This window comes from Poeciliopsis prolifica, unplaced genomic scaffold (assembly GCF_027474105.1).
Source record: "Poeciliopsis prolifica strain line A6 unplaced genomic scaffold, Auburn_PproV2 SCAFFOLD003, whole genome shotgun sequence".
NCBI lineage: Eukaryota > Metazoa > Chordata > Actinopteri > Cyprinodontiformes > Poeciliidae > Poeciliopsis > Poeciliopsis prolifica.
In genome coordinates, this window is record NW_026562378.1 from 1,972,542 (window position 1) to 1,992,967 (window position 20,426).

A 20,426-nucleotide genomic window follows, 5' to 3' on the forward strand; every position below is an offset into this window, starting at 1 on the left:
AGGTTAGGGTAAGGATGCAGGTAGAGCCTGGTAGAGTTGGGGCCCTGGTGTGAGGGCCTCAGACTGGCCCCCAGCAGCTTCTCTTGCCCCCTGATGCCCTGATGGCTCTGGGTCAGTCCTGCATGCCCCGTTGTCAGATTGTTGTGAGTCCCAGCCTCTCTCCATTTCCACTGGTAAACAAACAGTTTCGTCCACATCTAATATCAAGCTGCTTGTCGGCAAGCTATAATTTTAAAAATAAATAAATAAAGAATGACTTATTACTTCAGGCGTTTCTATAACTCATTTTCATTTTCTTTCTTTTTCCGTTTGGGACTCTGACCAAATTTTAGGCCTTCAGCTGATAAATGTAGTTCATTGTAAAACACAGGATCACATTTGGTTACTGCAGATGTGAAAACGACAGGAGATCCCTTCCAGTGACCCGAGCCGAGGATCTTAACTTCTTGACTTTTGTTTGTTTGTGTGCCTGGCAGAACAAAAGCACACAGCGACGAAGGAAAAGACCAGCACCAGGCTCTGCAGCCGGTCCTGAACCGGCTGCAGAGCCCATGTGAGCGTCCTTTGTTTGTGGGCCTTGGCTGCCTAGAAGTGAGGCAGAAGCTGGGTGGCAGGTGCTGTCTCCACTCCTCCTCCCCTTCCTCCCAGGGGAGCCGGGCTGTGGGTGGAGTCGTCTTACCAGTAAGAAGAAAGAGGGCTCTCCAGTTCTGCACCGCAAGCAGAAATCATCATAATTCGAATTTTCTGTGTTTGTGCAAAATACTCAACAGTCGTGGCTCGTATGTTCATGTAGAATTTTTCTTTTTAATTTAAAAAGATGAGCTGGGAAATTACATTATTTCCTTTCTTCCTTTCGCAATAATAATCTGGAACAAAAAGAATTATTTGAAAAAGGTTGAACTCAGAGCCAGCTCAGGCACTGCAACAGTTAAACGCTTTTTATTGTTCTGTTTTTCTTCGTACCTATGAGTGGAGTTTAATGTGTGAAAGTTTGATTTAAATAATAAGCGGTGGGGACATCCTGCTTGATAAATGGCTTGTGAGGAATCATAAAAGTCAGCAATGAGTGACAGATCCTTAGTGACAGGAGAACAGGGTCATCATGGAGGTTGAGGGTGGAGCTTAAAGAGAAACTCTACCAGTACACAACATTTATGCATTAGCTGATCCAGTTTTGGTTTACGGTGAGGGCTTCATGTAAAGACAACGTGTTTGAGTTCAGCCTGAAACAGGCCAAAGGATTAACTCAGAATAGGTTGTTGCGATGAAGGCAGAGTTCTAGAAAAAGCAGGAGCTTCTTAAAGAGACAGAGGCCCAATTTCAAGGCATTAAATTGCAAAGTCAAATTTCTTTTTTTGATATACATTCCATTTATACGACAACTGAAGGTAACATAGTTTCTTGATTATGCTATAGGATGGAACTAAGTGCATGAAAAGCTACATAATGCTGCCCCGTTAATGCAGCAGTTGCAGCAGAAAGTCCCCATCGGCTCATGAGACTAAAATGTCTGCATGTTTTTCTTTGCTAAGCAGCTCAAACTCCTTCAGGTTGAATAAAGAGAATCTCTGAGCAGCAGTTTTTAAGTCATGCCACAAATTTTAGGACTGAGACGTTCTAACACATGACTACGTTTTGATCTAAGTGTTATTGAAGCCTCAAACTCTTACCCATTGATCAGTGCACCGCTGCTCAACAATAGATTTGTGGTTTTTATAGAACAGCCATCGATATCCTGGCTTTGAGATTGTGAACGCAGTTGTTGCCAGACGTAAAGTTTGCACTTTGCATCAGTCATCACTGTCCAGAAAAGCTCAGATTTACCATGTACAGGCTATCATATTTCCGAGTTGTTAAGGACAGCAAGGCAGGTCCAGCTGTGTCCTGAGACTGCATCCATCTGTTGGCCAGAGCAGCACGATCAATACTGCTGATATTAATGATGGTTAAAAGCCTATGGAGAAACCGGAGAGATTTTCTGTAGCCTAAAGCATGGAGTGTTACCCTGGGGGATGCTGAATGTCCTGCTTGTCCAATACAGTCCGGTCCAGCTAACTTCCTTAAGGTTATGAGTAGATTTTTGATGGGAAATACAGTATATGTCTGCCTTCATTGGAATGTTGTAATAAATTGTAAATGTAGTCTGCACATGTGACTTCTTGATGACTTCACACAATCCAAAAATTCATGTAGAAAGAAGAAGATTGTCTCAGCTTAACGATAATAATCTATAAATGTACAGGCTTTGCGGACACCAACCAATGGGATTTCAAGTAGCTTATGTCTTGGTATTCTAGCTTCCTGATTGGCTGTACCCACAAGAGCAGAGATAAGGAAGACTGCTTGCTTCTGCAGTACCGCCAAGACGATTTTCACTGTACATATTATTGCATATTAAGGTGTTTGAACTATTAAAATAACTGTACATGTTTGAAGAGGGAATCTCAAGTAACCCCCTTGAATGCTGGGGTTCCACGGTAACTCTATGGATTAGATCCAACGTGATTGTATTTGAATGAGGAAGTGTATCTCTTTATGCACAAGCTTTTCCCAAAGTCAATCAAGCTCATTTGGGTCACACATTTCTAACAAGGCAGTTCAAAGTGCTTCGCATCATAAAAAAGACAAAAATACAAAGTGATAGAAAACGCGGTCGACAACTAAAACATTATATTTTGCCAAGTCCGAAACCGTCACACGTCAAAATGTTGGTCAGTGTTTCATTTATTATAATTAACAGTAACAAAGTAGGTGGACTTTTAGTCTGGATTTAAAGGAACTCAGTGTTTCAGCTGTTTTGCAGTTTGTTCTAAATTTGTGGTGCATGGAAGCTGAAAGCTGCTTCACTAAGTACTATAGACTTCCTGGCTGCAAGCTTCAGGGAGAACTCCTGATGGAAGACGGATCCTCCTGTTACGCCACCAATCTCGTCCATCTCCTGCTCCATGAAGCGCAGCTAATGTGTGCCGTCATCACAGTGTGACACATTAACGCCCACCACAGCACACCACCTTCCTCTGCCCTCCATCTGTCTCTCTCTTGGGGCCTCCAGAGTGACTACGTGATGAGGTGGTTCAGCAGACGACCATTAGCTCTATTACACACGGGAAACACCAAACCACAGCAACATACAGGACTCCCATTGTTTTCCTGCCCCGCCTCTTCCACTTTGCCTAATCAGAACATTTTGGGACTCAAGTCATAAACAGGTGGATCAATAATATCAAATGTAACAGCACTATTTTCATGTCTATGAGTGAAAAGCCACGTCAGCTCACCTCTGCAATATTTCAACCAAAGCTCTTCCTGTTGCTAGCAGACTACCACGAATAAAGGAAAGCACACTCGTACTTTAATCCGCCAGATTGTGCTGCTATAGTAACAATAACTACTGTAAAGTGGACCGCTACCTGCTGCAACAATTTTCCTGTGGAACCTAACTCCAAATTATTTTTTAAAATCTATTTTATCTGTCAAATAGATTTTTTAAAAATCTAATTCATGGATTTTTAAAAAAAAATTTGTAAAATATTTTAAATGAAATACTGCTTAGAATGCTGAGATACCCAATATCTGGGCCTGGGCTAAATGCTGCCTGATTCACTATTCACTATTGGCCAGGATTCGCAAAACAGCCAATCCTAGAGCTGCATTCATTTTCCTTGGCTCTGACTGGCTGAACCCCGACGAACAGAGAAAAGTAAAACCCTAGCCGCTGTGGTAGTGCTAAGTTATTTCATCTGTGTGCATTAATACATATTGAGGAATATTAGGTATTTAAGCTACTTAAAAAGAGGACATTTTAAGCAGCATTTGTTTAAAAATAGTGGTTCCTAACCTCAGCAAATGGCGGTCCACTGTGTACACTGTAATCCTTCAAAGTGTTTATCCATCACACTGCAGGACATAAGCTTCCCCCTTAAACTGTTTTTTTTCTTCTGCAATATAGAGCTTGAACAATTGTTTGACATTTCAGCTACCGTCATGTTTCCTCTGACTTCTTGTTGCCCTTCTGTTGATCAAGAGTGACAGTGTTAGGATTTATGATTCAATTTCATCTAACGGAAAGAGACGAGTTACAGAGAGGATTAATGATGGACATAGTAGCCCAGTTTTGAAAGAACAAATACATGGACTAGATTTTCTCTCTGAATTTTTAATTATGGTAATATTGCAGAGGTGAAAGAAAGCAAGTCATCTTAATGCTGCTATGCCACTATTCTCTTGATCCCGGAAACGTATTACTTTTCAATATAAAGCCATGCAGGCTGGGAAAACTTAGGAAATTAAATCACTATTTAATGCACTTAATTTCTTAAGTGTATTTCTTTACTGCATTTTGTTTATACCTTTTATATCAAACAAAGCTATAAAAATGTGTCCAAATCCAAATTTGACCTGCAATATTTTTGGATAGTAAAGTCTGAATGAGCCAAACAGTTATAATTATCGTAATTCTGTTATCTTGCAACAAATGTCAGCACTGTGAAACGCACCTTTTCGGCTCAGTCATAACCAAATATTAAAGCATGCTAATAACCATGTTTGCATAAGCTCTCAAAGCAGCAAAGTGTGAGAACATGTGGGTGTTTATACATAAACGTTTGTTAACTTATGATGCCCTCCTTCGTCCCTGACACCCAAACCCTCAGTGGCAGCTTAGATGATAAATCACTGAATTTAAATGATTCATAAAGATTGCTTTGTGTCTCCACTAAATAATTTATGATGCACTTGTTTTGACCTCGGTTCTCCCCGCCCAGCCCATTCACCTTCATCCATCCACCATGCTTGTCTAGACATCCTGTGCAGTAATTCCCACTTGGGGCTGAATGTGTGGGTAAGTTGTCTGCTTAGTGAGGCACTGCTAGCCATGCGGCACCACCCGCTCTGACGGAGGAGTGGAAGACGGGGACGGCGCTCGCATGGGAGGAGGGGAAGTGAGAGACAGAAGTTTGTACAAGGCCTTCTCGCTACCCGCTCTCCGTTTGACGTGTCTCAGGGTCTGCAGTCTCCGTGGGCTGGTCTGAGCAATGTTTTCGGGTGGAATGTCGGCTGATTTCTTTTCTCCTATATAAGATTGATTGATTTGACCCTTCCACCACTAACCAGTCTCTGATGTTGCCATTTTATGCTAGTCGTTCCCATTTGTCTTGTTCTGGTCACATTGTGTCGGGTGGATCACTTATTTCGGTTTAAAGCTGTCACAGGCATCTTTAGCGGAGGTCGACGGGTTCCTGATTTATTTAAGTCCGTCATTGTAAAACAGAAAACAAACAGAAAGCTTAGCTGATTCTGTCAGATGCTCCTTTACGCTCATAATTTGTGTATCTGACAGGATACATAATTGTGTGTTTGTGGATTTGTTCTTCCAAAACTGGATTTTTAATTTTGTTGACCTTCTTGGGAGTGAACTGGAAAGACATTCAGCGTCTTTTAACCCTCTCAGGCTCAAATTACTTGCACAGACTAGCGAAGTAGCATTTAGCTGTTGCAAAACTGCAACATCTGCCTGGAGAGGGTTAAGTAACTCCAAAGACTTACACAATGACGTAATGCCAAACATTTGGGGTTTGGGGTCATTTCCACACTTCCAACAAAGTGTGAAAGTGTTTGGGGTTTGAAAACGTCCAATTTCAAACAAAACTGGAGATTTTCAAAATGTGTTTGAAAATGTTGAACAAAATTTTACATTTTGATCCAGATGGTGTAACAGCAGAAATAATACACAATTGCCCATTAGAATTACTCCCCTGCATCAGCTTTGGATAGACACAGCTAGCATGTCGAGACTGGTCACGTAAGGGATTGGCTTCTTCCTCTTCTGCTCATTAGCTTAACTAGACTGTTGTTAGCCTCGAATATGCTAACAACTAGCAAGCTAAAGTTTTCTCAAGAAATATGGTTGTGATACAATATCTGTTAGGTGTAATGGCTAATGGCGCTAGCATGTTCTAGCTTAAAAACAATGCTCAGACTCCTGAAACATGGACTATATTGTTCTTATTTAAAACCTGGTTAGTGATTTGTGAGCCCTTAAGCTGATTAAAGGAGAATAAAGGACCATATTTGTGCATTTATCATTGCACCGACTCATTTTAATTAGTTTAGGGCTAATTAAGCCTCATTTCCAAAACTATTCCAGTTATGTTAAGCTAAACCACATTCTTGACTCATTCTGATGTAAGCAGAAACAGCTGTGCCGCTATTTGCTTGGTTTCTTAAACCGGAAGTTTGATTAGCGCAGAGAAACAAGCTCTACAAATTATCAGACAGAAATCACAGATTGGTTTGAAGCCCTCCTCCAGTAAAACGCTGCCTCTCCCACCATCCCCAATAAGCATGAGAGTCAATGAAACAACAAAATCCCAGAGGACCAAAGAAATCAGAAGTCAGACATAGAGAAAAGGAGATAGCTTTACTATAAAGAAGTTGTTGCTAGCAGAAGTTGCAACATCTCATACACGCATATATGGTGAGTATATTTTTTTTCTTGAGTACTTTACAAACGCTTTACTTTGCATGTTGAAGCAAGACTTTAACAAGCTGCTGTGATGCACATGGTAGGTAAAAAAAAAAAGAGATGCAAATATGACAGTTCATAAAAAGCCATACACCATGTGATCAGTCATTTAGAAAACCCAGAATCAAAGGTGTATTCTAAAGTTTGAAGCATTTGGAAAGGAAGGGGGAAAAAAAAAGAAGAAATCAACATTTTCTTTCAGAATGTGTAACAAATCGGGGTAGGGAAGAACCGAACTAAGAATCGAGGAGTGTGCAGATTGTTGCTCGGTTTTGAAGCCAGTTTAGGTTTTTGCCCCGGGGGTCGACTCAGGGAGGAACATGTAAGCAGACGGAGCAGGGAGATGCGCGTTTCCAGAGCACATCTTGAAGAGAAGGGGAAAAAAGGACAAAAAGAAAAGTTCCAAGCTGGATCCTTCTCTGCTTTCCCTTTCCTTGCTTTCTGCTGCGGCTCCAGTTTCAAGCTTGTCAACATGGCGGTCTAAAGCGACAATACACTACAGAACAATGGCATCCAACGCTTCATCCAACTCACTAAAATTTCACAAAGACAGAGGGGAGGGAAATGGATTTTAGCATGGAATAATGTGAATAATGGATCTTTTTTTTATCAATCACGTTTTGTTTTGCAGTGAGGGTGAATGAGGAAGGCAGCCTGTTAGAGGAATGTGTTTTAGTCTAGAGATCACTTCCTCACAGTTCTGCACATGCATGGATCGTTTTTACAGCAAATCTTCTCAAAGGTTCCTGGAAGAACTTCCTGATTGTGTGATTGGTTAGAGAACATAAACAGTGAAATTATGTGCAGAAAATTCTCACTGGTGGCTGTTATGCAATTTGCCAGCAGGCCTGGTTCTATTCTTAGTCTTATTAACGTCTATTAACCAGCAGTGGCGCCGGAACGGACGTTCTGTTGTAGCAATGAGATATGCTGATGGGTTGGATAGGTAACCAACTAAATAATATTGATTAGCATAACAGTGAAAAAAATAAAATTTAATTGTATAATCTTTAGTATGTAGTAAAAGGAAACACTTGCTAACAGTGGCCGTGTTTCCATCAACAATTTTTATAAAATTTTAGAAAATTTGTAAAAACAAATTCCTCAATTTTGCAAACATTTTTGGCTTTTCTGGGGGGATGTGAGGTGATTCTAATGCACTAAACTAGAGATGCTGAATGTGCATCAACACATTTGCGGAATAAGTTCTGACGTTGCAAACTTTGCTTCCTGGGACGGGGATGTTCCTGGACCCTTAAGGAGGAACAAAACCTGGAAAAATTTCTAAGTCCAATATTACGTTTGCGTAATCTGGTGGCTTCTTTTTCTTTTTTTATTTTGCAAATGTAAAATTTTGTTCAAAATTCTTGTGACAACTTGATGGAAACGTAGCGAACGAGCTAACAAAACAAATTGGCCCAAAAGGTACCTACTGACCCGCATGAAGAATGCGCGCTACCAACATTTACAGAGTAAAGTGACAACAACATGGCTGCACATACAAACATTGCTTTGCCACTTTCAAATGAGATCCTGGAAGAAAATGAAAGGCTTTCCCCCAAGTAAAATCAGTCCAAGATCATTCATAACTATTGATGAACACAAATCTTTGTGCTGATTCCAAATAGGTATTCGATTGAATCAAAGGCCTTGCTGCTTTACCTGATAGTGCCGGACGGCTCTGTAAAGGCAGCGACGCATCGGGTGCACACAGGTGCAGCCACAAATCTCAACCACAACAGAGTTGAAGTCATCTGTCACAGGCTCGAGATGCTTTGGGGATACCAACGTGTGACTTTGTCTTTCTAGATAAGAACATATAAGGGGAAGAAACAATATCTATTTACAAAATGGTGGGAGATCTTCTTCCAGGACCTGCATGTACAGAATAACTGCCAGACAGTAAATAAGAATAGAGACTTTCTGTACAGTGGGCGGAGTTATATTACATAAACACACAGCAAAAAAAACATGATGGTGACAACAGGAGCAGAACAGCAGACAGAAATGTGTCTGTTTCGATTGATTAAAAACGTTTTGTTTATTTATTGTTGTGTGTGTGTGTGTGTGTGTGTGTGTGTGTGTGTGCGTGCGTGCGTGTGTGTCTGTGCATGTGTGTGTGTGTGTGTGTGTGTGTGTGTGTGTGTGTGTGTTGTGTGTGTGTGTGTGTGTGCGTGCGTGTGTGTGTGTGCGTGGGTGTGTGTGTGTGTGTGTGGGTGTATGTGTGTGTGTGTGTGTGTGTGCCTGCGTGCGTGTGTGTGTGCGTGTGTGTGTGCGTGTCTGTGCGTGTGTGTGTGTGTGTGTGTGTGTGTGTGTGTGTGTGTGTGTGTGTGTGTGTCTGTTTCTGAAAGGCCAAAATGTTTCTAAAGTTGTTTTTAAGTTTTGGTGTGATTCTATGTCTGACAATGAAATGTAGCCAGAATAAAAGGCAAAAATGTGTTTTATTTTTAAATTAAATATGAATATAATGTAGAATTAATATTAATACTATTTCTGTAATAGACATATAAATTAAATTAATTATTTACATGGAGTTCCAAACTAACAAAAAAAATAAATCAATGTTATTCATTGAAGGGCTCGTCTATGTTCACACAGCAGGACTAGATACTCTAATCCATATTATTTATTTACTTATTTGTTTGTTTGTTGCATTTTAATTCATATTACTAATTCAATCTGACTGCAGTCGACTTCTATTTGAATGGTTTACAATCCCAACGCGACTGTTGGATATGGGTCATATATAGGGAAGAAAATGGGAGAAAGTCGAGTTTGAGTCGCATCGACCTGCTGTGTGAACGTAGCCTCAGATAGTGCCATTGAGAGGAAGGAGCCACACTCTGGAGGGCTAAAATAAAGTGATGCATCGAATAAATAATTTGGTAAGTAGTCAATATAAGAACCAAAACTATTCCTACTGGGTTTTTTGGGGGGGTGTTTGTTTTTTTTTTGCTTTTTTTTTACTGAACACGGAGTCGACCAATCAGCTTGGATGAATGTAAAATACTGAGCCTTCCTCTCCAAAAACAACATATTAGCATATGTCATTTTAAAGCGATTCAGTTGATTATAATCATACTGTAAAAATTCTACTTTAATAGTCGTGTGAGAACAAATGACCATCATAAAGGCTCTACAAAGAGGCGCAAATGGCAGAAAAACGCAAAGGTGTGGATTAGTGCGTCCAGTTGGGTTCAGACAGAACATGAACGATTTTACAGGTCATGTGAAGGCAAAGAAATGCAAAAATCATATCTGCTTTCAAATGTTGTGGTGATGTGATAATATCTCATTCTTTGACGTTTGCTGGGTTTATAGTGGAGACAAACATCTGACTGAATGGAAGCAGCATAAACCCTCAATCTGGACACACCTTGTTTTTTTTTGTTCACAGGAAGAATTTAAAGTCTGCTTTCACCATCTAAAATATCCAATGTGTGTGTGTGTGTGTGTGTGTGTGTGTGTGTGTGTGTGTGTGTGTGTGTGTGTGTGTGTGTGTGTGTGTGATGCAGATTTGTAATCCATTTTCTGTCATGAACTCAAATGTTGTTGCTACAGATTTTGATGTTTTATTAATAACGTGCAACAAATTTGAACTCAAACTAAAATAAAATGTGAGGCGCCGTGGCAACAACGAAGCAGAGCGGTGGTGGCTTGCTTATTATGAGGGAATTAACTGGGTTTGATATTTTGGTGTTTCTTGCTAAAACTACCTTTTCTGCTTCTATTAGTGCACATGTTTTACTATCATGCTCCAAAATATCTGCTTTTTTCTCATTATTATTCAAAAGATGGACTTTTTTTTCCTTTTGTACAGATGAATGAAAGAAGGGCTGAAGCCTGTGCAGGTGCTGGATTCTCTTCTTTTTTTTTTTTTTTAACAAGACATTAAAAGGTTGGATTGAACATCGGAGACGAACATGTTGATAAAAACACGTGTTTTCAGATTTAAGATGGCCAACAGAAACCTAACGTCATGTTTTCATAAACCAGATTGAACTCAAAATGTTATGGAGGTTGTGCATAGTTTTAAGGGGCACTAAAATGTGTGCCAGGACTGTGTACAGCATTTATTAGGACTCAATACATCATCTAACCAGCTGTGGAAAACAAAAAATAGAAGAAAAGAAAATTGTTCACTGCGCAGTAAGTATCAATATGATAAACATATCTGCCAGCATCTTGTTCAGATTAACGGTGAGAGACTGATATGTCACAGGACGGGGTCGGAGCGGACTCGGGGATTCAGATTCAGAGGAGCATCTCAGGCAGAGCAGCGGCGAAATGACAAGGAGGGGAAGAAGGGGACAGGACACCCAACAAAACAAACCAAGACTGCTCGCGGATGCATCCAAAGCCGCCACTGAAGGCACACTTCAAAGTTTTGCATGGGTGAAGAGCAGATGGGGGCGCTCCGGAGACGACTTCTCTCCGTCCAATGATCGCCTCCGACGGATCGTGTAATCAGAGCCAAGAAACTGAAAATTAAAGGCTTGTGGTCTAAGCTTACCCACCCTCTCACCCCGGTGTTCCTCGTCTTTATCTCTATGGAGGACAGTCTGTTTAGTCTCCAGACAGAGCCTCCTGCGTTTCTGCGTGTACAGTGTGTTAGATACTCGTATAATCAAGTGTGTGTCTCGTGTACGGTGAGGTGCCTAACGGGAATCGGAAGGGCGTCGGGGAGTCCTGCGGCGGCACCGCTCCGCTACGCCAGCGAGTAAATGGCGTTGACAGGAGAGGTGGCCTCGGAGCTCTCGTTCCCCTCCGTCTCGTCCTTGTCCTTCTTCACTGTGTACTGGCCGATGAAGGAGCCGTCCTCGTTGAACTGGCCGTCGCCGCCTTCGCCGTAGTCCACGAGGCTGTCGTCGCTCTCCTTCACGTTGCCGTCCAGCGAAGTCTGGCTGCCCTGCAGAGGCTTGTTGTCCTCGTCGCTGCTGCAATGACCAGCAGAGACGTTAGAGATTCAGAGACCAGTGTTTCCTCTTGACATGCCAGTGGGACATGGAGAACCTGTCACCAGTATGCAGCTTTTATAAAATTTATGGTTTTTACATATTTGTTAAAACTGTCGTGTTGTCTGAAGAAACACACTGCTCCCAACCAAAAGCAACCAATCCGAGCCAGGAGGAGGGGCTTAGCGCTGTCAATTAACCTCTGACGGCAGAGAAACAACATATGGTTGATATCAGTGGCCATGCTAATTAGTTTAGTGTAGCAAAGAGCAAAAAAAGGGAATGGGGGGTGAGCTGTACACACATGGGGATGATTGACAGCACTAAGACCCTCCTCCAGGCTCTGATTGGTTGTTTTTAGTTAGCTCTGGGAACTCTGGCAGAAAGCAAAGGAGCTCAATTATTAGTTACTATCACAACTTTTTGACCGTTTCAACAAATATGTTTAAAAAAAAATACAATTTTAATACAAGTTAAATACTGAAGTTTCAAAGGCATACGATGTAATGATTGCTGGAGAAGAAGAATTTTTTCTGGTTCATTTTGTCCCACATTTTATTTGAAAACTAGTTCTGGATGTCCAAGGCTCACTACCTCGATCCAAATGCTTCTCTAATCTTCACCACTGCCTCCACAGATCAATTACTGACTGGATACGTCTTTATGTGCTGCTGTTCTCCAACTTTGCATTTCCTTCACAATTTAATACGTTAAAGTGCACTATTTATTTATGTATTTTTATCTAGCATAATTTAATAAGATATTCCAACCCATTGCTCCTCCCTCGGATGTATTTACAAATCAGTTTTCATTTCAATAAACCATGAAACAAAACTGGAGCAGGGCAAGCCAGGTTGCGTTGCAACATGATAAACGTGAAGTTCATGAAAGTGCAGCTCTGTTATAAAAAACTATTTCACAATTTTAAAAAAGAAATACCATCAACCTCTTTTTGTGTATTTATTTTTTTAATCAACTGTTCATTTGAAATATTTCACAGGTTCGTTTTTTTTATTGCTATTCTCCTGTCCTCAACACAAAGTTTTTTTCTGAGAGTTAAATGAGGGCAAAGCGTGGACATGCTGCCACCTGGGAAACCAGAAGCAAAAGAAGAACTGTCCTGGAAATATGCAGATAGCATCTCTCTAGTAACAAATTTAAATGAGAAATTATTTTAATTTCTGTTTGGCCATATTTATGAATATTTTTAGAAAAACTACAACCAGAGAAAATTGCCTGGCTTTTTCAATGTTTGCAAATTGCGCAGGAAAAAAAATACCGTCTGCTGAAACCTGGACTTTTGATGCACGGGTAAAAGGGTAAACAGTGACCTCTAGTGTTGGTTGGTTACAAATAAAACGGGTCATCTTTGTCCTCATTTCTTCTCATAACAAATAAGTTGTCGCAATGATTTCAATGATTTTAGTTGTATATATTATTATTATTATTGTGTGTTTGTTTATTTTATATTGTATATATTTGACTTTTTGCACGGGAGTTGCAATAGAAATTTCGTTGAATCCTGTTCAATGACAATAAATGCTATCTATTCTATTCTAATCTATTCAAAATTATGTTTTCCCTTTTTAAATACAAAAATTCAAACCTGACGACCGTGGGACATTCCGAGAGATGCGTCACATGCAGAGATCAATGAGCATAACAGAATGAGACTCTGAAGCAAATCCACTGTTGCTGGGAAAGCAGTGGGATGGAGGGCTCAGCAGCGCACCGCCATCCAGACTTAATAGCGCACAAGAGCTTTCATAATTCTCATAAAATTCCAAGTTAGAACAGTAATGCACAAGACATGACAATTTGTGATGCATTCATTAGTCTTTTCTCTCCAGGGACGTTTTATTCTGCTGTCATTTACCATGCGCATCATCTGTTGTTCATGTAAAATTGACATTCTGATGTGATTCCTCTATGTGGCAACTCTTGACTTTAAAAAAGGTAAAAAAATTGCATCAACTTTTTGGAGTCCTTTTTAAGTGCAACAGATTTAAAAAGAATATTAATGCAAATGAAGCTGGCACAGAATTAAGAGTGTGTTTAAGTATTTAGAAATATAGAATTTTTTTCTACCTTAGAACAAAGAAAATATAATTTTTTTAAAAAAGGAAGCAAAATCCATGCAAACTGTCACCTCTTTTTTTTTCTTCACCTGAGCTAAAGAGAGAACTTACCTTCTCCGTCCGTCTACAAACAGCTATGTTGTTCACCAACATTTTCGTGTCTTTATATTAAAAACTATATGGCAAAGAATCCATCTAAAGTCATCCGGCTGACATAAACACGGATTCCTCTTTGCAATCTGGCTGAAGATCCAACATTGCAAGCTCTTTGGTCTTCCAGATCAAGCTCTGGCTGATCAAGCTTTCCTCCCCATAGCCCGAATGCAACCACCCCAAAATAAAGCGTCCAGCCCCACAACATGCACAAGTCGTGCCGGCACCAATGTACCTGTTCTCATTTTCGTTCCTGTCGCGGACAGATGAACCATTTCCGCATTTGGAAGAGAAAGGGATGAAGTATGAGGAGTCGTGGGGGGAAACAGTGAGGACAGAAGAGGTGCAGAGAAAAAGGTAGAAATGACAAAAACACGAGTTCCACTCTGTGCATGCACGGGAAACCCCCACACACACACACACACACACCGACACACACACACAGGGTTAAATGGAGGGACTTCAACCAGAGTTAAAGTTTGATCTGGGGTCAACAGGAGCAACAGTCTGAGCAGTAGTGGTGTGTAACGTACGGAGTTGATTAATGAACTAAACGTGATTAATTGGATCAGATTAATTGTGTTAACACAATCCGCAGATCGCTGTGTTCAACATTTATTACCTTTAGATTTACCTTGGTCTCCTTTGGAAACAGATTTTCTGAGGTTCTCACAACACTAATTATTTCACAAAACAATAATAATAACAAAAGAAAATATGTGTACATTCTTAATAGTCTCAACAATATGAGAGGCAAAACCAGGAAGGCTTGTGGAAGCTCCAACGCACAAAGTTAAGGGTAAATGTTACGGCGCCACTCTTCAAAACGAGCTGTTATTCATTAACCACAAATTATGTATGTTTAATAAAAGCCATATTAGGTTAAAGAAGAAGCTAGATGATAAAAAAAAGGGGGAAGGACAAGACCACAGAGATCAGTGGGACCTGAAAGAACCAAAAGACACGTCACTTACAAAAACGGCTACAACACACAGTTCACACAGCAGTCCTGATGTGTAGCAGCTTCAGGTTCCTCATCTCCTGAGAGATGTTTACCTTTCTGTTTTGTTTTAATGTTTGCAATTTGTCCTTTTTTTAAAGTTCCTTCACACCAAGCTTCATTTGACCAAAATCTGTTTTTCTACCCTAACCTGTAAAGGTTTTCTGAACATCATCATGACGGAGGAGGCAGCAGTAACTGTTCTATATGAACGTTGTAGGTTTTATTCTGAATTATTAGAACGGTCTTCAGTTGCAACTCAGAGCTAGCGAGAGGTCATCACTGATTGGCTGGCTGCTTTCCATGTTCTTGGCACCATGAAGGACAATATGGAGCTATTTCATACGCAAAACAGACATTATTTATCAATGTTTTGGAACATTTTCAGATGTTTTCTGATTTTCATGATTATTCCTAACACATATTTCTAATATATTCTGATAGCTAATTACGTTTTTGTTGTTGTTTTTTTTTCTAATTTAGCTGAGCAATTTTGAGAGCCAATATAAGAAAGATGTGGAGCTCACAACTGCTGTTGTGATGGTTATGGCTTCTGAAGAAGAATGTCGAGATTATTTCCATTCACTTCCCGACTTTAAAATAGAGAAGCTGTTGCTCCTTGGCATGAATACAGAAAGTGATGTGAATAGTCATATGGTACGACTATATCAGATCTAGTCAGTAAAATGACTGTCAGATTTCCTTTTTCCACAAAGTGAAACAGCGATTCTGCTGGCTTAATGTGGTTTTACACAAATGACTAACTTCATGTGAGACACAGTGAATGCAATAAGCTCTTTGTGTATACTTACTGGTAATCAAAGGATCCATCCTGATCTTTCTGGTCCACTGGATCCAGGGGAAGATCTTTTTTGTCACGAACTGATAAACAAAAATAAATAAAAGACAGAAAGGTTTAACTCAAAGTTCCACACTTGGTTAAAGTTCATGTATTTGTAGCTTTTTTGGGGTCAGCTTAAAAAAAAGAAAACTTTTTTTCTTTTCTGTGTTTTGTTTTCTGGTCACATTTAAATGACTAACATGGTCAAATAAACTTTAATATCAGATAATTAGAGGAATTTATACAAAAATAAGCCATTTTCAGTTAATGGTTTGTTATTAAGGGAAAACCACTGAGAGAAAAGACGAGTTTTTCTCATTGGTTAGATTAGCCCTTTGTGAGTTAGCATTAGCCTCAACCGCTTTGAGTCACAGAATGAAGGTGAAAATGTCTGAGTGCGACTCAAACTTTAGTCTGACAAAACATTTCAACGAGAAAAAAAAAACAATACATAGAATTCAAAAGATTAAATAATCCTGGCAATACAAATTTAAGACCTACAATTAAGGTATTTAAGGCCAACTTACTGTTTTTAATTCAATCAAGACATTTTAATGCCTTTAATTTTAGATAGACTAATTTAAGACTTTCTAAGGACGCACGCCAGGCAGCGTCTCCAGGTTTAAGGGATGATTATTCTCCCACATAGGATAGCCTTTTTTATTCTTATAAATATTATCATGTGAAGGATATATTTGATATTTACCGAGGTTACATTTGTCTGAAATTGATCATTGTTTGATGATCTGAAAAAACAAATATGAGAGAAATCAGTTTGGGGCCGAATACTTTCTCACATCTAGTCATCTTATGAAGTTAACAAATGGAGAGAACACTTGGTCACACTTTATTTGACGGGATTGTGCTTTATTTGACGGGATTGTGCATAAGACTGACACGACACTGTCATAAACATGAAGGAGTCTTTAGTGATGTCTTTGTTGTGATGAAGTGTTGTTCGGTAAATAATGACACCTTTAATGCAAAGTTGCTTTAAAAATTGTATTAAAAGTCAATTAAAAGTGACTTTTAAATCAGTTTGAATTAAATCAAAGACTTTTAAATCAGTCAACTTTGAATTACTTTCTCAACAATGACACTTTAATGCAAAGTTGGCACTTTTAACGAACTTTAAATGCAACTTTTAAGGCAACTTTACATCAAAAGTGCCATTATTTACCAAATGACACTTCCTGGCAACAGTCAGACTGTTGACTCCTTCATGTTCATGACAACGTCATGTCAGTCTGATGCACACCCCGTCAAGTGTTAACGAACACTTCACTCTGATTCTCTTTCAGTGTAAATCATAAAAGTGTAGATTAAAGATGGGTATTTAGTACTGCTGATTAAAAAGAGAAAATATGCTTTGTTAAGTTGCGATTGCTGCCTGTCAAACCGACCACATCAGCAACTCGGGGGGGAGGGGCTGCTGGAGTTTGATTAGAGGCGTGGTGTTTTGTAAGGTCTTCTGTCATTAATTCTTCACTCACAAAAAAGAAGAAGACCTGGTGTTACTCTGTCAGTCTGCATCATGTTAAGCCCTTTCCTGTTAGTTTCATGTCTGATCCATCACAGCACCTACCGAGGTATTTTGTGAAACCAGTCAAGAATCCGGGACCTAGACATTACAGAAACTGTACAACATTATTACAACTCTGCATACTCTTCTTCCAAGGGTTTAGGCCATCAGACGCCCATTTTCTGAACTGTGCATTTGTGAACGTGTTAACAAAAAGATATTCTTTTAGTTTGATCTGCAAAGGAAAGTATTTTAAAATCAATTTGATAACATCTGTCAATCTAGAATAGAATAGTCCAAACTGGAGACCTAAATGTTTTTCCATAATACTGTACATAGACAGAAGTTTTAGATATACTCTAATAGAATTACAGTTAAACATAAAACACAGAGAAATGCATCAGCATGAGTCTAGAAAAAAAGAAAGCAATCCTAAAAACAAAACAATGTAAGGTAGAATGATAGTCTGAACCAAAAATAATGATTACTATGAATACATTTATTTTTATTTCCTCAGACTGAACATAATGTTACCTGTTACGTGATCTGTTACTGTGTACATAATCAAATATGTTTATTAGTCAGAAAACTGTTCAGAATTTCCTGTTTGAGATAAACAGCAGAAGCACATTTCTCTACAAATCAAAAATCAAATATCCAGACGGCTGCAGATATTATCCCACAAAAAACAAAAGAATGATTGAAAACACTTTGAATGAAGTGAATTTATAGCCTTACTTGGGTATTTGCCTCCGCGACTCCTCTTGATGAAGCAGACAATGAGGAGGATCAGTATAATCAGGGCAATGGCACACATCAAGCCAATGAACCAGCCCTGAGTGGCTATGTCTACCTGGTCTATGTGAGCTGGACACACACACACACACACACACACACACCACACACACACACACACACACACACACACACACACACACACACACACACACACACACACACACACACACACACACAGAGAGAGAGAGTTTTCAGGATCAGAGTTGTAGTTTTCTCATATCTTGTCACATTTCTCATTTACTTCAGAATTACATTTATTCACAGCAACAGAAAGCTTCTTTCTCTAGAAGATTTAACTTACACTCAAACAATTTCATGAACTTTGCCATTTAAATTACCCATAAGCCTCCTTACAGCTCCCTTAGACATTGCAAAATTATAAAGTCTTTTTTTATTTGTTTATTTTACTGATATGAGCGGTCTTTGCGATGTGAAGCCGCAGCAGAGCTCAGGTTGGGTCGATTTATCATCTGTTGTTTGCTTATAAATATCAGATATATTTAATCATTTACAACATTTGTGTTTCCATGACAAACATGTGCAAAACTGTCAGTATTTACATTAACTGACATAAACTTACATTAGTATGCTGCTAATGTCAGAAAAGCACGATTTCACAATTGTCTTAATGAAATAAGAAATGTAAGCGTAGGATCATGTTCCAGGATCCTACGCCTACTACCTGTCTTCTCCTTGCTGAATTCTGACACAGGGAACATCTGTGACATGTTGACCATGTGATGCGAAAAAAGTGTTTCAGTTGCAGTTTTGCAAGATAAACTACTTCTGATACGGCCAATGAAAAAATAAAACACCAAATCCATTTTTTTGAAATTGCAGTGTTTCATTGAAACAACTTTATTTTCAAAATGTCAAATTGCGAGACTATGTGGTCTCACAATTCAAACTCAGCAGAATATGATCCATTTGCTGCTGAGTTTGGAAGGCAGAGAGTTAAACATCACAAATCACAGATACTGTAATATCACCATGTTCATTTTTGTATGTTGTTTCAATGAACTGTTCTTCTTCTATGAATGATTGCAATTAGCAACAAACTGATGTTGCAGTCAGGCTGGTGGTTGATCAAATATATTTCCATTATCAGATCGACTCTACAAAAACTGTTTTAGGTCAGTTTTGTTCATTCTCATTCTCACATACAATCACACACACCCACACACACCCACGCACACACACACACACACACACACACACACACACACACACACACCACACACACACCCACACACACACACACACACACACACACACACACACAAACCCAACAAACAAAAGTCATTTACTTGTAAACAATGAAGCTGTTAGGTAGTAGTTATGTTTGTTACATCTTAACCAGTAGATATGAATGCCTATCTAAGTCAAACCACAGTTGACGTTTGACTAGACATCTGTCCAGGTCCCAGTATTCAGCAGTCATAAAGGTAGCACTGGTAGGCCCAGTGCTACCTTTCAGCTTCAGGTAGCACTGGGCCTTTTTCTAGCTAACCTTTTATACCACAACAGAAAAAGGCAGCACATACAGTGGAGCCCCCGCTATGTGGTTCAGTATTTGTGGGTTTTTCTGTGAAATGTAACTCCAAATTATTCACAGAAAATCCGTCTTTTTGTGTCCTTTCCTGTAGAGGATTTCTAAAATATCTGAACAAAAATGCAACTTGAGGTGATGAACTACTTTCTGCTGCTTGAACCTGGAAACAGCTTTCATCATTCTTGGCACTCACTTCCCATTAGCCAAGATAAGTAAGACCGTAACTATGCGACGGTTCTCACTGTGCATAATAATGCATGTTTGAACTGTTAAAATGGGCAGTTCTAAGTGATTTTAGAAGGGGTCTGAGTTATATTCCTTAGCATTTAGCTAAAATCCTCAAACGCTGAGCTCCTGCTGTACAGGAGGTGTTTGAAGCAATAGTGTATGCATATAAATGCTCTGCATAATTTAATTTAGCAATAGTTTTAAACAATGTACATGGTTACTGCATCACAGTTGTAAAATTAATTATATATAAACAGGGTTTTTTTTATTTTTAAATCTTGTTGGACAAAATCAGAGTCTGTGGAGACAAATTCCTCGTAGACACAGTAGGAAAAGAAGGACCTCAAACGGCCATTTTTACTCTGATGCAGAAATCTTACTTTGCATCCTGATATTAATAAACAACATTGCAAACTAACATGTCCATTTTAAGTTTTTACAAGCCGAACAGGCTGTTTGTGTGTTTGTCGATGTCCAACCCTACGCTGGATTGGGTTGTTTTTAGTTTCCTTCAGTTTCATCAGGCAAAAAAGCCTCTGCAGACGTTTGCTTGGTGTCGACAATCAGCTGGTTACGTTTTCAGCTGGGCAAAAGTGTCACAAAACCAAATAAAGTCAAATCAGTCAGCACTTTCAGCCTGCTTGAACCTTCTTCTCCCAGAGAGAAATTTACCCTTTGAGGTGGAGAAAGACGAGCCATGCTAACTCACCCAGCTTCCACTGAGCTACCATTGACACTACAGAGACAGAAAGGCTTCCGGATCAGCCCTCCGGTCT

General features: G+C 39.5%; 1 protein-coding gene across 24 annotated transcripts in view; it reads right to left on the reverse strand.

The window, feature by feature from the left end:
- Positions 1-9,463: 9,463 nt before the first annotated feature.
- nfasca (neurofascin homolog (chicken) a) overlaps positions 9,464-20,426 on the reverse strand; it is an 89,495-nt gene continuing 78,532 nt past the window's right edge. For 8 of the 24 annotated variants that reach the window (XM_055027255.1, XM_055027265.1, XM_055027256.1 and 5 more), the window contains 5 exons: positions 17,811-17,939; positions 17,136-17,171; positions 15,522-15,591; positions 13,945-13,986; positions 9,464-11,460 (listed from right to left, as the gene is read on the reverse strand). In XM_055027255.1, the coding sequence (XP_054883230.1) occupies positions 11,232-11,460; positions 13,945-13,986; positions 15,522-15,591; positions 17,136-17,171; positions 17,811-17,939 (506 nt within the window). In that variant the 3' untranslated portion in view covers positions 9,464-11,231. Of the gene's footprint in view, positions 11,461-13,920; positions 14,655-15,521; positions 15,592-17,135; positions 17,188-17,810; positions 17,940-20,426 lie in introns of those variants that run through there. The other 16 variants (XM_055027275.1, XM_055027274.1, XM_055027270.1 and 13 more) reach the window with 9 other exon arrangements.